The 21,811-nt window shown below is 41.5% G+C and overlaps 1 protein-coding gene across 4 annotated transcripts in view; it reads right to left on the bottom strand.

Moving 5' to 3' along the window:
* LOC125630644 (transcriptional regulator QRICH1-like) overlaps positions 1-16,400 on the bottom strand; it is a 65,591-nt gene extending 49,191 nt beyond the window's left edge. For 2 of the 4 annotated variants that reach the window (XM_048836847.2, XM_048836843.2), the window contains exons 1-2: positions 16,095-16,318; positions 13,131-14,125 (exon numbers count right to left, since the gene is read on the bottom strand). In XM_048836847.2, coding sequence (XP_048692804.2) covers positions 13,131-14,114 — 984 coding nt within the window. In that variant the 5' untranslated portion in view covers positions 14,115-14,125; positions 16,095-16,318. The other 2 variants (XM_048836844.2, XM_048836846.2) reach the window with 2 other exon arrangements.
* Positions 16,401-21,811: the final 5,411 nt, after the last annotated feature.

The following is a 21,811-nucleotide window of genomic DNA, read 5'->3' as shown; positions in this document are numbered from 1 at the left end:
CTTTGTCAGTGATTAGGGAAGTTTATTTAAATTTTTAAGGCAGAGAAAGGGTTTTTAGAAGTTGATGTCTTTAGGTTTAAAGCTTTACTATTTTGCAGCAGTTATTGAATCTGTGTCATAACAATACATTGAACAAAAGCCAAGTGCTGAAGCATATGCAGGACACTGCCTTTAGGAAGCAGGCCCTATTGTGCACAGACAGGGACCCCTGCTTAACATATTCCAGTCAAGTGATTTCAAGCCAAATTTATTTATTTTCTTTCAATGTATAAAGATACATGTTTAAGAGGGCCCATCCCAGCTCTGTACACTCTGCCATTATTTAATCTTGTAGAATTTGTATAATCCCTATCCCAATCAGCTTCATTTGTTTACAAAAACAGCTGTCTCCAAACAAAGTTTAATACCTTAAACCATATCCCTTGCCACCTGCATCAAAACCTCCCAGCATGCCCTGAAGAACAAATTAAGAGATATTTCTAACCAAAGGAGGCAGGGAGAGTGAGCTGCAAAGCCAAGGAACCCACAATGGGAATGCTACACTAACCATTCTTTTATGTTATGGGTACTTGATCTCAAGTGCCTCCACTGACTACATCTTTGGCAATATCACAGAGAGGCAGTCTCTCAAGTAGGCAAGTCCCAGGTCATTTTGCATAATAGTAATTGGTTACAGCATCAAACCCGAACAGAATGGTGCAACTGAAAGAAGCTTCAGAAAGAACAGAAGTCAGCTGCCCGTATTCTAAGTCTGATGGACCGTTAAACAGCTAACAGTTTACTGTCGACCTCTTAGTGTCAATTCAAAGTATTGGTGATGCTCTTTAAAGGTCTGAGTAGTTTGGAACCCAGCAACTTGAGTGTTCCACTTTATACCCAGCCAGAGCTATCTAAGAGCATTCCAGGTGATCTTGCTAGTGTAGAGAGATGTTTGTAGAATATTGTAATTTAGAGACATTCCCTCATAAGGGACAGTATTATGAACACAGGAATTTGGAGATGTGCCTTGGAGGCGGGGGGGGGGGGGGGGGTTGGGAACACCATATGGCTGTGTGCAGCAGTTCACCACAGCAGCTCTCCAGTTTGTTTTCAGAAAAGTTTTATTCCTCTCTTTCATTTGGTTTGTTTAATGAACCCCATGATAGTTACATGGTGTCAGAAGAGCCAAATGAGAAGGAAACTACAGTCATCTTGAAGTTAACTCCTCTGTTTGGAGCAGAAAGCAGAGTCAAAGGGGGGCACCAGAGAAGCATGTGGAGTACTGGGCACAGAGGCTTTTGCATGTATTTGTTGAGTACACTAGTAGCTTGACTAGCTTAAAAAGGGGGACAGGGAAAGCCAAAAAGGGATGTGTTTGTTGCAACCTCCTTCAAGTCTTCAACTGTCAGGCAATGCTGCAGAGAACTGGAAAAAATTCAGACAGAGATTTGAATTGTATTTAGTGGGCAGCGGGGAAAAAAGCGATAGAATTAATTCATCTATCTTTTTGCATGTTGCTGTGGAGGAAGCATTGGACATTTATAACAACTTTAAGTTTGAAGAAGGTGAAAGAGTGAAGACAAATAAAATACTGATTAAATTTGAGGAACACTGCATGCCAAAAACGAATGAAACCTTTGAGAGAGATGAATTTTTTACATGAATGCAAAAAACTGATGACACCATAGTCAGAGCAATATGTCACAGAATTAAGGAAACTCAGTAAAACCTGTGACTTTAGTGATCTGACAGAGACCGAATCATTAAAGACAATGTGTTAAGAGAGAGAATGCTCCATGAAGGAGATTTAACTTTAGAAAAAGCTCTCCAAATATGCAGGCAGCAGAAACTGTGAAAGCACAAGCCAAACAGCTGAAGGGTATGTACTGAATACAAAAGAATATAGCCAGAATAGGTCAAATCAAAGAGTAGAACCACTTGCTACGAAAACCACTGCTAGGGGGAAGACTGGGTACAGACGGTTATATGTGGAAGGTGTGGATCACAGCATGGCCCCAAACAGTTTTCCAAAGGCAAGAAAGACACTGTCACAAATGTGGGGAAAATAATCATTTTGCAAAATGCTGAAGATCCAAAATGCAGAGAAGTCAAGCACATCCAGTTCCACAAAGGCCTTATCAGAAGGTAGGCACTGACTTATTTACCTGGCAATCAAAGGGTTATTTTATAGTCACATTATTCTCTGTATCCAAATATTTGCACACTGCACAGTACTAACAGTAAGTCTGCGATAGCCAGTATGAAGGGAATCTTCTCCAGACATGGAATTCCAAATTGTCTTTAGTGATAATGAGCTGCAATGTTCCAGTGCAGATTTTGAGCAATTTGCCATAGATGGGATTTTCATCACAAAACATCAAGTCCAAATTACCCCCAATCAAATGGACTTGTGAAAAGGTCTATAGGGACAGTAAAGAGCCTTATGAAAAAGATTTTTGACTGTGGGGGGTGATTTGTCTAGGGCATTACTGGTTTACTGAAGTACATCCCTGGAGAACGGCTTTTCTCCAGCTCGGCTGTTAATGGGAAGAAGGATCAGATTTAATTTACCAATTTCTGATAACTTTATGAAATCACATAACAATGAAACCATGCGGAATACACAAAAATTAGAAATGGAAGCAGAATTATTATTTTGAAAACAGGGCCTGTGATCTCCCATCTCTTAACCCAGGTGATGGTGTGCACCCCTGAGGAATCACACCTCTAATACTTGCGGCCAAAGGGGTATTATTAAAGAACAGCTGCATCCAAGGCCTTATGTAGTCTGGACAGATCAGGAAGACACATTTCGATGTAATCGAAGGGATACAAGTAATCCCAGAAAGTTCTAACACATTGATAGCTGACGTGGATTATGGTTTCCCATCTGACTGATCCTTTATCATCAACGCACAAAGGAACGAGAGAACAACTCGCATGGTAATGAGAGGCTGATACTCAGAAGATGAGAGTGGGAGACTAAACGTCCTGAAAGACTAAGGGTATGTCTACACTACACAGCTCTTAGTGACAAGACTGTGTTGCTACAGCCGTGTCACTAAAAGTCACACAGTGTAGCCACTGTTTGTGGGCTCTTCTGCCGACAAAAAACTTCCACCCCCAACAAGTGGCGTTAGCATTGCTGGCAGGAGAGCGCTCCTGTTCACACTGGTGCTTGTTGTGGCAAAACATTTGTCTGTCTTATTTTTCTCTTTGGGGGGGTGGGAGAGGAGAGAAGAGGTTAAACACCTCTGAAAGACAAAAGTTTTGTCGTTCAGTTGCCAGTGTAGACACAGCCTCAGAGAGACTTGCTAACCTGCCTGGATAGTGGGTATTTGAGGAAAGTGAGTGGTAAAGACTCACTCAAGAACGATGTGCTGGTAACCTCTCCTCTCTAGGTAGTAGACACATTGCGTTTTCGGAAATGTACTAGATGGGTTGAGAATGTGTAATTGGAGCATGGCTAGTTGTTTATATATAAGAGTTAATTTGTTTTTCTTTAAGAGGGAAGATGTAGAGATGTGTTTGTAGAAGATTATAATTTAGAGATGGTCCCTCATAAGGGACAGTATTATGAATATAGGAGTTTGGAGTTGTGCCATGGAAGCAGGGGTTGGGACCACCAGGGCTGTGTGCAGCAGCTTACCACAGAAGCTCTCCAGTTTTATTCCTTTCACATTTATTTGGTTTGTTTAATGAACCCCAAGATCATTACAGTTAGTTCCTGGAGTTTAATTCTGCAGGACTAGCAGCGGAGTTCCCAGTAAAGGGTGTTCACCTTGGGAACTCATTCCCCAGCCTAGAGCCTAAGTCTGGCAGCCTTCAGAGCACAAGCTTAAAGCACTCATTTTTTGGTTTTAGTACTCGATAAAGTTTTCATCTGTGTTATTATAGAGGGTGCCACCAGATCCCCCTATCTTTAGGTTGGGGAACATTTTATATTATCCATTTTGTTACTGAATCACATGATAAAATTTGTTTTTCCCCCCTTTTCTTAAGAAGTCCAAGACAATTACACACAAAACGCCAATTACTCAAAAAACTAGGAAATGCCAGTTGTATGGTTGCCTCAGAAACCTTAGTTTTGCCCCCCCACTCCATCTGTATGCACTATACTATTATGTAATTATACACACGGGGGGGGGGGGGAGGGGGCACAGAACTAAAACTGAAGAGGCAACCATATATCTGGCATTTCCCAGCTTTTGAGTGCTTGACTTTGCAACCTAAATAATGTTATTTTAATATAGTTTTTGTGGGCAAAAGTATTATTTAAAAGTGTCAGTAGCACTGTATTGCTTATTTTTATTTTGTATCGCATTGCCAAGGCAGTGAGTACTCTAGAAGCTAAGAAAGATTATTCTAAAGATTTACATGTTTGTAATTTAAAACAATTGACCCTCCAGATCAGGAACAATCCAATTGTCTCAGTTTTATTAGGATTACCCACTGCAGACACACAGCATGGGCCTCTAAAACTAGTGGTCATCTTTATCAATACATATTTTTTAATATTGCGTTTTACTTGAGCTTTTTTTCTGGGGAGTGAAGAAGAGTGAGATTATAAAAGGATTATTTTGCAAAGGAGATATTGTTTCAATTTCTATACCAATTTTTAAAAAAGGAAAGGAGTACTTGTGGTACTTTAGAGACTAACAAATTTATTTGAGCATAAGCTTTCGTGAGCTACAGCTCACTTCATCAGATGCATACAGTGGAAAATACAGGAGGGAGATTTTATATACACAGAGAGCATGAAACAATGGGTGTTACCATACACACTGTAACAAGAGTGATCAGGAAAGGTGAGCTATTACCAGCAGGAGAGCGCGGGGGATGGAGGGGGGGGGGGGAAGGTGAGCTATTACCAGCAGGAGAGCACGGGGGTGGGGGGAAGGTGAGCTATTACCAGCAGGAGAGCGCGTGGGGGGACACGGGACGACACCTTTTGTAGTGATAGTCAAGGTGGGCCATTTCCAACAGTTGACAAGGACAGTCGGGGGGGGGGGGGGGAGGGAATAAACAAGGGGAAATAGTTTTACTTTGTGTAAGGACATCCACTCTTCAACAAAAAAAACTTCAAAAACAGACTCCAATGAGAGACTGCTGAATTGGAATTAATTTGCAAACTGGATACAATTAACCCAGGCTTGAATAAAGACTGGGAGTGGATGTGTCATTACACAAAGTAAAACTAATTTCCCCTTGTTTATTTCTCCCCCTACTGTTCTTGTGAACTGCTGGAAATGGCCCACCTTGATTATCACTACAAAAGGTCATCTCCCCGCTCTCCTGCTGGTAATAGCTCACCTTTCTTGATCACTCTTGTTACAGTCTGTATGGTAACACCCATTGTTTCATGTTCTCTGTGTATACAAAATCTCCCCACTGTATTTTCCACTGTATGCATCCGATGAAGTGAGCTGTAGCTCACGAAAGCTTATGCTCAAATAAATTTGTTAGTCTCTAAGGTGCCACGAGTACTCCTTTTCTTTTTGCGGATACAGACTAACATGGCTGCTACTCTGAAACCTGTCAAGATACCAATTTAGATTGTTGTAGCTTAGAATACATTTTGTTTCCATGTTAGCACAAAATGAGTTTACTGGGAAAGTCAGTCCATGAGCTAGGGAAGAGATGGAGACCAGTTTTAAAGAGGAAACCGTTCACAGAAGAAGAAAGCTCCTAGTGCAAAGAATGGCAAGTGAAAATGCAACCCCTAGCTAGAGAGAGTCACAGCAAGAGCACAGAGATAAATGAAGTGAGTGAGAAGTACTGTAAATGGAGCAGGAATCAAAGAGATAGAGTGTGGAATTAGTGAGTTCATAAGAATATGAATAAAAGGATTATTTGAAATGGAGGGGAGATATGCAGGACTATTAACTGTCGTCTGTAACCTATCATTTAAATCAGCTTCTGTACCAAATGACTGGAGGATAGCTAACGTGAGGCCAATTTTTAAAAAGGGCTCCAGAGGTGAGCCCGGCAATTACAGGCCGGTAAGCCTGACTTCAGTACCGGGCAAACTGGTTGAAACCATAGTAAAGAACAAAATTGTCAGACACATAGATGAACATAATTTGTTGGGGAATAGTCAACATGGTTTTTGTAAAGGGAAATCATGCCTCACCAATCTACTAGAATTCTTTGAGGGGGTCAACAAGCATGTGGACAAGGGGGATCCAATGAATATAGCGTATTTAGATTTTCAGAAAGCCTTTGACAAGGTACCTCACCCAAGGCTCTTAAGCAAAGTAAGCAGCCATGGGATAAGAGGGAAAGTTCTCTCATGGACTGGTAATTGGTTAAAAGATAGGAAATAAAGGGTAGGAATAAATGATCAGTTTTCAGAATGGAGAGAGAGAAATAGTGGTGTCCCCAGTCCTATTCAACATATTCATAAATGATCTGGAAAAAGGGGTAAATTGCGAGGTGGCAAAATTTGCAGATGATACAAAACTACTCAAGATAGTAAAGTCCCAGGCAGACTGCGAAGAGCTACAAAAGGATCTCTCAAAACTGGGTGACTGGCCAACAAAATGGCAGATGAAGCTCAGTGTTGAGAAATGCAAAGTAATGCACATTGGAAAACATAATCCCAACTATACATATAAAATGATGGGGTCTAAATTAGCTGTTACCACTCAAGATAGATCTTGGAGACATTGTGGATAGCTGTTTGAAAACATCCACTCAACGTGCAGCAGCAGTCAAAAAAGAAAACAATGTTGGGAATCATTAAGAAAGGGATAGATAATAAGAGAAAATATCATATTGCCTCTATATAAATCCATGGTCTGCCCAAATCTTGAATACTGCATGCAGATGTGGTCGCCCCATCTCTAAAAAGATATATGGACTTGGAAAAGGTTCAGAAAAGGGCAACAAAAATTATTAGGGGTATGGAATGGCTGCTGTATGAGGAGAGATTAATAAGACTGGGACTTTTCAGCTTGGAAAAGAGACTACTACGGTGGGATATGATAGAGGTCTATAAAATCATGACTGTATGGAGAAAATAAATAAGGAAGTATTATTTACTCCTCCTCATAACACAAGAACTAGGGGCCACCAAATGAAATTAATGGGCAGTGGGTTTAAAACAAACAAAAGGAAGTTTTTTTTCCCCCACACACAACACACAGTCAACCTGTGGAACTCTTTGCCAGAGGATGTTGTGGAGGCCAAGACTATAACAGGGTTCAAAAAAGATCTAGATAAATTCATAGAGGATAGGTCCATTAATGGCTATTAGCCAGGGATGGAGTCCCTAGCATCTGTTTGCCAGAAGCTAGGAATGGGTGACGGGGGATAGATCACTTGATGATTACCTGTTCTGTTCATTCCCTCTGGGGCACCTGGCATTGGCCACTGTCGGAAGACAGGATACTGGGCTAGATGGACCTTTGGTCTAACCCAGTATGGCCGTTCTTATGAAAAGCCACAATGAAGTGTAAGGCTTCTTATCAGGGAACCTTAATGGTAAGAAGGAAGATAAAAGTTGGGAGAGGTTAGTATGGGAGAAGAGAAGAATTCAATCTGCAAGTAGAAAACAAGGAAAATGAAAGGAAGGAGAAGAATTTCTCCCTCATCACCACAAACAGGAGAAAAGAAGAGAAACAACCTTCCCAACCTTTACTGGCCTCACTTCAGTGCTCTTGTCTGCCCTCTCTGATCTTTAATGACTAGCTAGCATATGTAGAGCTAACTGGAACATGCTTGCTATTTACTGCTTCAGTTTCTGAACTTCACTATTTAGAAGAGGTAATTCTTTCAACCCGCTGTTTATATTAATTTCCAGGAGACCAGTGGAGCCACTAAGAACCTAACACTGCATGAAAGTGTGACAAATCAGTTCGTATTTTTTATGCTACTGTCTGAGGAACCTGCAGGAATAGTTGTAGAGTGAAACAAGTGGTGATCCTTGAGGAACACAAACTTGTTAAGTAACGTGAAGTGATATAGTTCAATAATCATTTCCATTAATTACTGAAATATAGCACTGCACATTAAGAGTTCTCACTGTACAGCTGCAAAAGAATACTTACAACAAACATGACTCTGCTGGTACAGCACAGTTCACTAACATAAAGCAGCTAAGGAAGGCTCCTAAGGCAACATCAAAAAGGTGATTTAGAAATCTTGTGTGCAGATGAATCTCAAAATAGTTGTTTCAGTAGCTACAGTGATCACCTGGAAGATAAAACAAGGCCCTATTAAGGAAACTTTATTAGTTCCACTAATAAATTTGTAAAGATGCAATATCGAATAATTCAGATTCACTTGTCTCCTTTTTTGTTTGGTCTTGGCTTCCTTTAATGAGGCATTGTTGGGTTAAGACTTTTTTTAAGCGTAAGGAAATTTTTTTTTGTAAACATTCAAATACATAAACTGAAATAGATCACAATTGCAATTTATTTTTTGCCATATATGTTGGTTACTTTTTACCTCTTGCCTAGAACAAAATGAGGCCTTATGGGAAGTTTCTGCCCCAAGACAAGTACTTGGTAAAGGAATGTAACAAATGATTCATAGGGTAAGGAAGGTGGCAGCAGACAGAGCCTGACTGCTGTGAGGGATACAGCACTGGTTTAAATCTATGTATTTTCTACCAATCGTTATGTTTTGTACTTGTACATTAAGATTTAAGTTATAAACACAACGAATTAATTTTTCCCTATTGCTCAGGAGGTACACTCCTAGGAAGAGGAGGCAATGCGCACACACACACACTCACTCTGTCTTCTCTCCCTGCATCAACTTTGCACCATATAAACAGGCCCAGGTTTCTATTTTGTACCATACCTAGTGAATGAGGTTATTTAATCCTTGCATTATTTTTTTAGGAGGACTGCAGTGTTGGATCTAAACAGTGGAAAAAATAATCAGTCCAAGAGTCACATACTCTAAAAAAAAAAATCTCTATGCACAAGTGTTTATATAATATGAAAAATATTTACAGCTAATATTTCAAGTGTTTACAGTATCCTGGGCTGAGGGAGATTCAACAGATTCCAACATGGGAGTCCAAGGTTCCTTCACACCCAGTATAGTCTTAATGACATACATGGACTGGGGGTAATGCAAGACCCCCTCTATATATCATAAACCCCATTGTGCAGCCTACACAACAAGGAGTAACGAGTTCCTCCCATGGCTGCTCATCGAGGAATAGGCTGTTCATGGCAGGCTGCCCAATTTGCAGATCCAATCCCACACAAGTTGTCTGAGGTTACAGTAGATGCTAGACCAACCCACATATAAGGGATAGGGAAGTTGTTCTGAAGCCTCCTTGCTAGGTGGGGAAAGTTCCATCTCCCCTCTCCCCCAAAAATATTTCTCTAGTTGTTGGAGGAAGAGTTAAGTTAATACTGTATATTCAGTATGTATTCATACTTAGCATAAGCAAGCTGTGTTGATGCAAGTTAATGCTTATTCAAATAAATTCAGTATTAGTTTGAGAACATGGGGCGGGGAAAGATTTTCAGATACACAAATAGAAACAAGGTGCACAACTCTCACTAAATCTCAATGGGGGCTGGGCATCAAACTACACTTTGTGCCTTTGCAAATCTCCCCCTTAGTCTTTGTGCATATACTATTTTTAATACATATTTACAGCATATACTTAATGGAAGCCATAAATACTCAGTTAGAAAGAGGGAAAACATGGTATCTGTAAGAAGAGTGGGAAGAAAAAGCTGGGTACTACTAGCCTGTCATATTGATATTTATCACAGCCAAAAATTATTGAGTATGTCAGGATATGAATGTTTAGAAGAATAATGTTTAATGACCACTAGAATAAGTTTGTTAATATAGTTGTGTAAAATATAACAGACTTACTAAGTAATAGAAAAAGGGTGGTACGTATACTTGCATTTCACCAAATCATTTAAAAAAAACTGTATCATGATAAAGTAAATGGATAAATAATAGGGCTGCCGATTAATCGCAGTTAACTCACGCGATTAACTCAAAAAAAATTAATTGTGATTAATCGCAGTTTTAATCACACTGTTAAATAGAATACCAATTGAAATTAAATATTTTGGATGTTTTTCTACATTTTCAAATATATTGATTTCAATTACAACACAACACAAAGTGTACAGTACTCACTTTATATTATTTTTATGACAAATATTTGCACTGTAAAATTGATAAAATAGTATTTTTCAGTTCACCTCATACAAGTACCATAGCGCAATCTCTTCATCGTGAAAGTGCAAAAAACGTAGATTTGTTTGTTACATAACTGCACTCAAAAACAGAACAATGTAAAACTTTAGAGCCTACAAGTCCACTCAGTCCTACTTCTTGCTCAGTCAATCACTTAGACAAACAAGTTTGTGTACATTTACGGGAGATAATGCTGCCCACTTCTTATTTCCAATGTCACCTGAAAGTGAGAACAGACTTTCGCATAGCACCTTTGTAGCTGGCATTGCAAGGTACTTACATGCCAGATATGCTAAACATTCGTATGTCCCTTCCATACGTCCATATGTCCCTTCCCTTTGGCCTACCATTCCAGAGGACATGTTTCCATGCTGATGTTGCTTGTTAAAAAAAAAAAAAATGCATTAATTAAATTTGTGACTGAATTCCTTGGGGGAGAATTGTATGTGTCCTGCTCTGTGTTTTACCCACATTCTGCCATAGATTTCATATTATAGCAGTCTCGGATGATGATCCAGCATGTTGTTCGTTTTAAGAACACTTTCACTGTAGATTTGACAAAATGCAAAGAAAGTACCAATGTGAGATTTCTAAAGATAGCACTCAGCCCAAGATTTAAGAATCTGAAGTGCCTTCTAAGAATCTGATCAGCCCGGGGTGTGGAGCATGCTTTCAGGAGTTTTAAAAGAGCAACACTCCCATGCAGAAACTACAGAACCTGAACCACCAAAAAAGAAAATCAGCCTTCTGCATGTGGCATCTGACTCAGATGATGAAAATGAACATGTGTTGGTGTGCACTGCTTTGGATTGTTATCAAGCAGAACCCATCACCAGCATGGACGCATGTCCTCTGGAATGGTGGTTGAAGCATCTTTAGTGCATCTGGCACATAAATATCTTGCAACGCCAGCTACAACAGTGTCACGCGAATGCCTGTTCTCACTTTCAGGTGACATTGTAAACAAGAAGTGGACAACATTATCTCCTGCAGATGTAAACAAACTTGTTTGTCTGAGCGATTGGCTGAGAAAGAAGGAGGACTGAGTGGATTTGTAGGCTCTAAAGTTTTACATTGTTTTATTTTTAAATGCAGGGTTTTTTTGTACATAATTCTACATTTGTAAGTTCAACTTTCGTGATAAAGAGATTTCACTGCAGTACTTGTATTAAGTGAATACATTATGTATTAAGTGAAAAATACTATCTTTTATTTTTACAATGTAAATATTTTTATTATAAAGTGAGCACTGTACACTTTGTATTCTGTGTTGTAATTGAAATCAATATTTGAAAATGTAAAAAACATCCAAAATGTTTATATAAATAGTATTCTATTAATTTTTAATTGCACGATTAATCACAATTAATTTTTTTAATCGCTTGACTGCCCTAATAAATATCAATTAAATAAAAATATCACATCTTGGATTAGAGATGGATTGACAAAAAGGAAACAGAAAAGTCCTAACTGGCAAGACCTCCACATGATAAACGATCATGTGGTTGTCACTGAGACCAATATCTGATCTAAAAGAAGAACAACGCGGATCACTCATTCTATTCAACCAGGCTTTTGCTTCTAGAATGAGGAAAGAGTAATTCTCTAGGGTAACCTCCAAATCTGTCAAGTAGAAGTTTTTTAACCTTCTCTATACTGATGTATGGCTTTAAAAAAAAAAAGTGATCAGGTTACTCAGTTCTTAAGATTTAGTTTGAAAGAGAAACACAGACCTCTTCTTTTAATAATATTTACATTCTTTAATATGAGTATTACCATTGTGCCTAGGTCATTTCATTGCTACACTGGTGTATCCCTCTGGAATCCCCTTATTTATTTATAACTTTTTCAAAACTTTTGGGTGCAACAACAACAAAATTAGGACTATAAACTACTACTATTACAGCCCTTGTCCATTTCTGTCCCAAAACAATGCTACCATAATCCCACAATTTTAGGTTTACATTCAGCTACATTTTAAGGGAGGGAGAAGACCAAGTTTAAAACAAGTAGGGTTGATTAGTGTTGTTCATGCAGTCAGCTAAATTAAGGTTTGTAAACAAATATTGTGCTAATTTTGCCAAGAAAATTAAGACAAGCTTGCTCCTTACAACGTATCTATAGTCAAACAAGATTTTTAATTAAAGGACACACTGGTTTTGGCCAAGTTACTTTGCAATATAGAATATGTACTGTAATTACTGCTTTTCAGTATGGTTCATACCAGAACTAAGTTAATAGAGAATTATTTGGTCTAATACTCAGAAGTAGGGGCAGTTGCCTGAATGAGAAATCTTTTTCTACTATTTATACATTGTAGAATCACAGTTTTATTAGACATAGTCCCAAAGCCACAGTTTTGACAAGGATCCCTAGTTTCTCAAAAACAAAAAACACACCCACACCTTGGTCTGCCCTTATTGAGACCTGTGCAGTGCAACTGAGGTTCAATAGGAGAATAGGGCCGTGGAGCTGCATGCAGATACAAGACCATCCACCTGGAACACTTTGCCTAAATTTGTTATAAGGTAGAAGGGGGGGGGGGAATCTACATGGGTACATTTCAAATTTTGGGACAAATATGCCCTGGTGGTGTAATGTTTTGTCTTTTAACATGGTAATATCCTATTAAATAGGGAAGTTTGATTATTAGAGTACGTTATGCAATGACAAAACAGGAAAAGCTAATTTTGCAATGTTTAATATTGTATCTCTGAAGCCTGTACAGTTATGATTTATACACTTGTTAAACTCTTCAGGAAGTTTTTGTGCATGTATATTTTAGGCAGATGAAAGGCAGCTAAAGCTTCAGACTATCTTGGCCTCAATACATAATCCCACCTGAACACACCTTTGCCTGAGAAGGAGTTAATACGAGTGATAAGAAACCCAACTTGGAGAAGCAAATTGGACCCAGAGAAGTCACAAACACACATCCCACCACAGAGCTTCATATTTGTGCTCACCTGCACCTGTTGCTCATCCCAGTATTCAGCTGATTGATACATCCTCTTTCCACTCTGTACAGCAAGAGGAAGGTGTGTATTTCCATTCTTATTTACACATTGCACTGGGAAACAGGGTGTGCTAGGAATAGGACTCTCCTGAATACTCTTTCTAGCTTCTGAAACAGCTTGAAAATTATCCTTGCTTTCTTCTAACTTAATGCTAGTCATATTCATAGCCATTTCACCAATCTGAATAATACCACAGGCATCCCGATAAACAGGGGTATTCATCATATTCTGAGTTTCAGGGCAAATTGCATGAGGACAAACTGCCCATGATTCTACATCAGGCAGATGGCCATTTGTTCCTGTAGCAGGTGCAAGTCCATACAGTTGATTGCTATCTACTGTTAGCAGTTCTTGTTGAAGAGAATTGTAAGCCTGCTGTTGGATATGGCTAGGCATTGTTAGTACAGTAATTGGTATATTCTGCAGAGAACTTTGACTATTACTGTAGTTGTCTTCTACTGGCATGTCAATTTTCCTTTTCTTCATAGGTTGAGAAATACATGACAGTCTTCTTTCCCGTTCAGAAGTTGGTGTATTAAATTGCCCTTCAGGGGAGGGCTGAGCCTCTATCTGCAGTTGTACTTGTTTGATCAAATTATTTTGCTGCATTTCTATTTGATGGCCTTGTTGAGGCTGTGTATGGTACACTTGAATATGCTGATGCTCCAGTGGTCCACAGTAGCTTAGTGCTGGATGTTGGAGAGGAGATGTAACTGGATGCACCAACTCTAACAAAGGCCCCGATACATCGGTGCTGCCCATGTATATATAATGATTTCCTTGTTGGTATACCGAGATTGGAGAATGCACAAATTGCTGTACTTCTTCTGGCCCTTGACTACTTAACGAGTCTAGAAATACTTTCATGTGATGTTGAGGTATTGAATGGGCTTTCATACTTTGGTGATCTTCATACTGGATGGAATGGTGCATCCTTCTGAGAACTGAAAAAGTCATGCAAATAATGTATGTTTAGACTAGAGCTACTGAGAAGCAACATTCTCTGACACTCACCTAAACGAGTCTGGTTGCTCTTCATTCAATAGACATTTATAATTCCCAACAACATTAATGAGCATTACTGCATGTTTGGACTAGGTACCTACATATGTAGGATGTTCTAAAGAAGCATAAGTCAGAAACTCCTCAAACCCCTGAAAAGATGACAGCCGGGCTGTGCTTAGCTACTTTCCTATGCACCTTGCTCCCTATAAGCTTTTGCTACTTTATATTTGTGAGAGAATATGAACACAGAAAACAACTGAAATTATTTCGTGCCTAATCGCCATATGGACATTCATGTGGAACCCGGTGAAATCAATGGAGGTTTATGTGCAGGGTGCTCACTGCAGGATCAGTGCCTTAGTTTTCAATTTTTCTACTACAAAAAAGGTGTAGAGAAAACAGTTTATAGGTTCATATTTATACATGAGTAACAATAAGAGGGCAAAAACATTTCTATAAACATTGTGCAAAACATAAACAACAGAGTAAACATTGTTACTGCACTAGTCACTTCAGTTTATGTGTAATGAAAGAGAATGGTTGGATAATACTTTTACCTGTTATATGGAAAAATGGAAAGCTTTAGTTGCAAGATGGATAATATGAGCTTTACCACTGCCTTAATCATAAGCCTCAACCTTGTTCTGGTGTGACGCTCTCTAAATGATGGGATTGTTCAGTCACCATGTCCACTATATCCTTAGTTTGTGTATAGCAAAAAAGAAAGCAAACTGTAATCTAGACAAAGCCACTAAACAGTGGACCAAGTCCCATTAACTAAAAAAGGTGTCAGCAGGAACCTGTTTAGTTACTGTCAGTGTCTGTTTTTGAAGCAGGAACCTAAAGATTAAAGGCTCCCTGTATCCTTGCTATTCCCTTAGTCATCTGATATCTGCAATAAAAAATGACCAGATAGTTATTCCTAAAACAGTTGGCTTTAGTCAAAATTAACTGTTTAAACAGATTATTTAGCTGTAATTTTATCTACAAAATGAGGTAACACTAAAAACTGTAAAATTGACTGATCTTGAGAGAGACAAGGGGGGTGAGGTAACATGTTTTATCAAATCAACTTCTGTTGGTGAGGGACATAAGCTTTGGAGCCACACCAAGCTCTTCTTCAGATCTTAAGAGGCATGTAACTGCTTTTATTTTCGATGTCGTTTTCAGTGAGAGGGACACGGCTTCTGTCCTGAAGCTGTCATTTTGTATGTAGAATAGGTAGGGGAATTTTCCCCATCCCCTCTCCCCCTTTATCTTATCAAGAAGTAAACATACATACTTGCACTTCTGAGACCAAAAGAAACCTCCGGTGTGCTAACTCGGTGCATTATTTCCCCTCAAGTCCAGCACTCAATCACTACACGCTAAAAAATATTTTCCACGTGAGCACGATTCGACCCCCTGTAACTCCGGCGGCTACACCTACAATCCCAGAGCAGTGAGGACGAGCAAACGGCGGTGTCATTTTCCCAGGGTCCCTACCCCACCGGTTTTGGCTGCCCAGCGGAGTACCCTGCAAGGGATCCAGAACCAGACAGCACTGGACGCGCTGCCGGATCCTCGCAGGCACTTTAGCCCCTCACGGGGCAGCGCCTCCGGGTCCCCCAGCACACAACAGCCGCTGCAGCTAACCCCACTCCCCAGCACGGCAGCAGGGCTCAACTCTCCTAAGGGCCCCTGGGCACCTGCCTGGCTCGGAGCCCCAGCGGGAGGGATGCGAAGAGGAGTCACAAGGACAAAGGGGCGGGTGGGGTGGAGGGAGCCTGAAGAGGGGCTGGGGGCGCGGCGAGACGGGGCTGGATGAGGAGCAGCTGCAGGGGAAGGCAGCGAGAGGCGGAGGAGGGCGAGCGGCCGGGGTGGAGCTGGGGCGGCTGGCCCCACTGCACCGCGCCCCAGGCACGTTACCTCTGGGGTAGGGGAGTCCGCGGCACCGGCAGTCCCGAGCCGCCCACGCCGGGCTTTGTCTCTCCGGCTCTCTGGGGCAGCCTTCCCCTCACGCATCCGCTGCAGAAGGAGAGCTCCTGCTGCAGCTGTGGCTGCCGCCCGGATCCCGGCTGAGCGACAGCGGCCCGAGCCACAGGGAGCGGGCGACCCGCCCCAGGGCAGCGTGGTCCCAGGTGCCGGTGCAGGTGAGCTCCGGCGCGCGCGACAAGGCGCTTACCAGGGGGCCAGGTGCTTCCAGCTGAGGGGAAGATAGGCGCAGGCGCGTGCGCGGGCCTGAGAATGGGTGTGCACGCGGGTGCGCGTGCCTCGGGCGGGGGTGCACGCCTGGGGTTGGGTGTGCGAGCCTTACGCGGGCGTGCATGCCTCAGGCGAGGTGTGCGTGCCTGGGGTTGGGTGTGTCTGGAGGTGTGCATGCCTCGGACAGGGTGTGTGCGTACGCAGGTGTGCATGCCTCAGGCCGGTGTGCAAAGAAATTCTGTTCTCCTATTTATCTATCTAGAATTTTTCTCATTAAAAGTCTCCCTTATTATTTTCACAAAGCCTCCCTCTTTTTGGAACAGCTTAGAGTAGTTTTCAGAGCAGCAGCAAAAAAAACCAGGAGTACTTGTGGCACCTTAGAGACTAACATATTTATTAGAGCATTGTTATCACCCGTCCCAGCTGGTGCCACTCTGGAAATGGAGTGCCAGAGTGCCTTTGGGTGCCACAGGGCTGCAGGCCTAGGACTTCTAGCTAGTTCCTTCCGACTGGCCTTTCAGCCATCTGTGGGAAGAATCCTTGTAACTGCCTGCATTGTGCACCCAAAGTGGGACCCACATCTGCCTTAATCTTGTGTTGTCTTTAACAAAGAGGAACTATAGGTACAAAAGAGCAATGTGGCAGCCTAGATACTCCAAACCAAAATGGAACGTGGCATACTAAGACCTTTAGTCTTTTAGAGTCTTATTCTCATATGAAAAGTGAAGACCACGGTGACATACTCCTTTTGTATGGGGGGGAAATGTGCAGCCCTTCGTTCCTGGAAAAGTGCCAAACCCAGCTTGGAGGCAAAGTCAGACACCCTTGCTTCTGCCATTGTTCTACACTGTGGTTAACTGGACCAATGAGCAGGGGAAGAGGACAGCAGGAGGGAGAACTTTTCCTTTCTGGGTTCCCTGAAATAAAAGAGCAGGCAGCACAGATGGAGTTCAGAACACAGGGAAAAAAAATTAGTTCGCACATTTCCCGACAGAAGGGCAGAGATTAAAACATTTTTAGCACTGGGTAGGCCAGTGATCATGAAGCATTTTCATCTCTACCATTTACACTATGGGGAAAGCTCTGTGAGGTCTGTGTATGTGTGTCAGGTCCATGCTAAAGAAAAGGATGACCCTCTTTAGCTCTTTAATTCTAGAACCCCATGATCCTAATAATTAGAACCTCCCTAATTGTGCCTACACTTGAAAAACATGTGTTCAGTGAGGATTGTCTCCTTCTCCCTCCATCCCCAAAGCCAGTGCTGGATACAGCGGTCCTACTGGACAGTCAGTTGGGTTCAACATCGTAGTAAAGTGTGCTAGAAGCCAATCTGTGCTGCAACTGGTTCACCCTGTCCACACCATTTTCAACGGTCTTGAGGTTGTGTGGGAGCTGCTATGCTTGACACCAGATGTCTTTCAGATGGCAGTTTTCAACTTTAGAAACCATAGATAAGTGTTTCCTTGTGGTTGTAATAGAAAAGCAGATGGAAATTAGGAGACTAAATACCTTTGTGGATCTGCACCATAGTAAATAGTGATGTAATGACTTCTTCAAGATGGTAATTCCAGGGCCATAACTAGGGCGGGGCATGCGGGGTAGTCATCCAGGGCATGAAGACTTGGGAGCAGAAGAAATGGGGTGGCATAGAGGGAGCCAATGGGGTCACATGTCCCCCAGATTTCTGCCTTCCATTTAGCACAGAGGTTTTCAAACTGGGGGGGATGTCCACCCCCCAGTTTGAAAACTGTCATCTTCTGCCAGGAGCCAGTGGATCGGAAGGTGGGGGAGCCACTTAGGCCCCTGGTTCTCTGTGCTGTGGGAGCATGGGCATGGGCTGGCTGCCTGGCAGCCCTCCCTACCCTGCTCTCTGAGCCAGGCCACTACCAAGAGCGTACCTGCTGACATTGCCCCCTGTAGACAGCCAGGCACTATGGGCAGAGGCTGGCTCCAGGTGGTGGCACCAGCTGGTGCCGGGCTGCTATGGGGGAGAGGCAAGAGCACATCAGGGGTAGAGTGACCAGACAGCAAGTGGTGGGTAATAGGCGCCTATATAAGACAAAGCCCCAAATATCAGGACTGTTCCTATAAATTTGGGACATCTGGTCACCCTAGCCAGGGACTTAGCTAGGAGCTGTGCTGCCTGCTCTGCCTGGGGAGCTGCTGGCCGCACAGAGACAGCCTAGCTTGGGGAGCAGGGCAAGGAGGACTGCCGGGTAGCTGGCTCGTGCCCCAGCTCCCACAGTGCAGAGAGCCAGGGGCCTGAGCAGGCTTGGCGGCTCCCATCAGCTTCAAGTTTGCCAGTTTTGTGCTAAGTGGAAGACAGAAATCTGGAGGGACACGTTGTAGTGAGAGATTTTTGCCTTGAATGTTCTGAGTAGAGGTTTGCAGTAAAAACACGGAAGGGGTTTAAATTTTCATTTCATTATATTTCTCTCAATTGGACGTAAAAAGAGTGGTGACAGTATCCGGACACTTTGGTTTGCATAAAACAGTAATTAGTTGTAAGATTTAGGCTTTAAATAAATAGAAATTAATGATAGTTTAAATTTAGAAAATCCACTAAGGCTGACCAAGATGGCAGATATAGGGAGGATGTAGTAATGGGGAATGATTCAGCAAAATCCTAGATTCCAAGATGGCATGAGGGGAGGAGCACTCCTATATTGACAGCATGCTAATTACGTGACATCATGCTAATAAAAGGGGAGGATCTAGACAGGAAGAGGAAATATGCTAATACCTAGAAGCTGATTGGCTGAGTTAGGCTAATAAATTATGTTTATGAGATGACCTTGAGAGCACAACCAGTATATAAGGCCAACAGCTAGCAGGCTGAACTTATAGTGGGTTTGGGATCTGGAGAAGAGCAGAAGCTGCAAAACATCTGCAAAGAAGAAGCTATCTGAAAATTAGCCACCTTCAAGAAGAAGTAGCAGCAAAAGAACCCTGAGGTTGCCTTGGCAATGGAGATATGCCTTCCAGCAGCTGCCCCACCACCAGCAATTGCCGCTGCCACCACCATGGGGCAGTAGCACAACTGAAGAAACTGTGCTTCCTAAAGATTTCAGACAGAGCAGAAGGACCCTGTGACAAAGCAGAGGGAAACTTGAAGGAAGAGTGTAAGTCTGATCTCTTTTTTTATCTACTATTTAAGAGTGTATGGGTTTTGCCTGTAAATAAAGCTGGATGCCTGTGTCTTGAATGAGATCTCTCCTACCCATCTTGTAACTGCCTGGCCAGCGCTTACAGGATGTTGAATATAAACAAGTGTTTTAATCTGTGAATATAGTGTTAGTTTTCTCATGGGTGTCTATAAGAGGCCTGTATATATCACATTGTATTAAATATAGGGTTAAACTGTAACATTAAGACTAAAGGCCTCTGGGTGTATGGGACCTCTATAGGCTTGTTACATTGAAAGGATTGTATTTCCTGCATGTGTTAGATATCCTTTGTAGTCTGTGTCTTGGATTTTGCTGCCCCGCTTAAATTATTTCAGTTGTAATTCTGTTGCATTTTACTCTGTTCTTTATACCTTCTTTCTTGCTTTCCTAAATACACAGTAATTTATTTCTTTAAATAAAGTATTCTTTTGTTTTTGAAGAATTACTGCTTGTGTGTTCATTCTTGTTTGGAAGGCTGTACCCATGTCCTTTCAGGTGTTAGCAAGACTAGCTTGCTCTGGAGAGCCCTCTGCAGGTCAGAGACAAGCCCCCTGGTAACACTCTGGCAATTCCTTTAGAATAGGCCACAACCTTGTTTACCCTTTTGTCTAATTTTAACAAATTTGTAGGTAATTCAATTAGCATCTAAATTTTAGGGTAACAACATGACCCTACGGGTCCCTCCCACATGTTGCCCTTAGGGGGCGCAAATATGCTTGCTCACCCTGGGTGCTAAAATGCCTAGTTAGGGCTCTGGTTAATCCATTTTATAAAAGTTAGTTCAAAACATAGGTTTGTAGAAGCAGCTTTTTTACCATTTTAGCAACAGAAGGATTGAAACACCAAAACAAAAGAAGAAAAAAAAGTTGGGATAACAAAGAAGAGACTATAAGAAGCTGATATTTAGAAGATATTAAAGGAAAACAAGAATTTTTTTGGGTGTAGGAAACATTTCTTCTTTGAAGATAACATTTATAGTGGTACTGTCAAGCAATTAAAAAAAGTAAGTACTGTTAAACAATAGAATATCATTTTATTTAAATATTTTTGGGTGTTTTCTATATTTTCAAATATATTGATTTCAATTACAACACAGAATACAAAGTGTGCAGTTCTCACTTTGTATTTTTATTACAAATATTTGTGCTGTAAAAAACAAAAGAAATAGTATTTTTCAATTCACCTCATACAAGTATTGTAATGCAATCTCTTTATCATTAAAGTTGAACTTATGTACAAAAAATAACTGCAGTCAAAACCAAAACAATGTAAAATTTTAGAGCCTACAAACCCATTCAGTCCTACTTTTTGTTCAGCCAGTCACTCAAACAAGTTTGTTTACATTTGCAGGAGATAATGCTGCCGGCTTCTTATTTACAATGTCACCTGAAAGTGAGAACAGGCATTCGCATGCACTGTTGTAACCAGTGTTGCAAGATATTTATGTGCCAGGTGCACATATTTATGTGCCATATATCTCTTTATGCTTCAGCCACCATTCCAGAGGACATGTGCCCATGCTGATGGGTTCTGCTCAATAACAATCCAAAGCAGTGCAGACTAACTCATGTTCACTTTCATCATCTGAGCCACCAGCAGAAGGTTGATTTTCTTTTTTTGGTGTTTCGGGTTCTGTAGTTTCCACATCAGAGTGTTGCTCTTTTGAGACTTCTGATAGTATGCTTCACAGCCCATGCTAATCACATTTTGGAAGGCACTTCAGATTCTTAAACCTTGGGTTGAGTGCTGTAGCTACCTTAAGCCCTGGTCTACACTAGGACTTTAGGTCGAATTTAGCAGCATTAAATCTATGTAAACCTGCACCCGTCCACACGATGAAGCCCTTTTTTTCGACTTAAAGGGTTCTTAAAATCTATTTCCTTACTCCACCCTTGACAAGTGGATTAGCGCTTAAATCGGCCTTGCCGGGTCGAATTTGGGGTACTGTGGACACAATTTGACGGTATTGGCGTCTGGGAGCTATCCCAGAGTGTTCCATTGTGACCGCTCTGGACAGCACTCTCAACTCAGATGCACTGGCAGGTAGACAGGAAAAGAACCACGAACTTTTGAATCTCATTTCCTGTTTGGCAAGCTGCAGGTGACCATGCAGAGCTCATCAGTAGAGGTGACCATGATGGAGTCCCAGAATAGCAAAAGAGCTCCAGCATGGACTGAACGGGAGGTACGGGATCTGATCGCTGTTTGGGGAGAGGAATCCGTGCTATCAGAACTCCATTCCAGTTTTCGAAATGCCAAAACCTTTGTCAAAAT

The sequence above is a fragment of the Caretta caretta genome, chromosome 1 (genome assembly GCF_965140235.1).
Source record: "Caretta caretta isolate rCarCar2 chromosome 1, rCarCar1.hap1, whole genome shotgun sequence".
Lineage (NCBI taxonomy): Eukaryota > Metazoa > Chordata > Testudines > Cheloniidae > Caretta > Caretta caretta.
The sequence above is the reverse complement of the archived record's forward strand: the minus strand, read 5'-3'. Positions and strand labels throughout refer to the sequence as shown.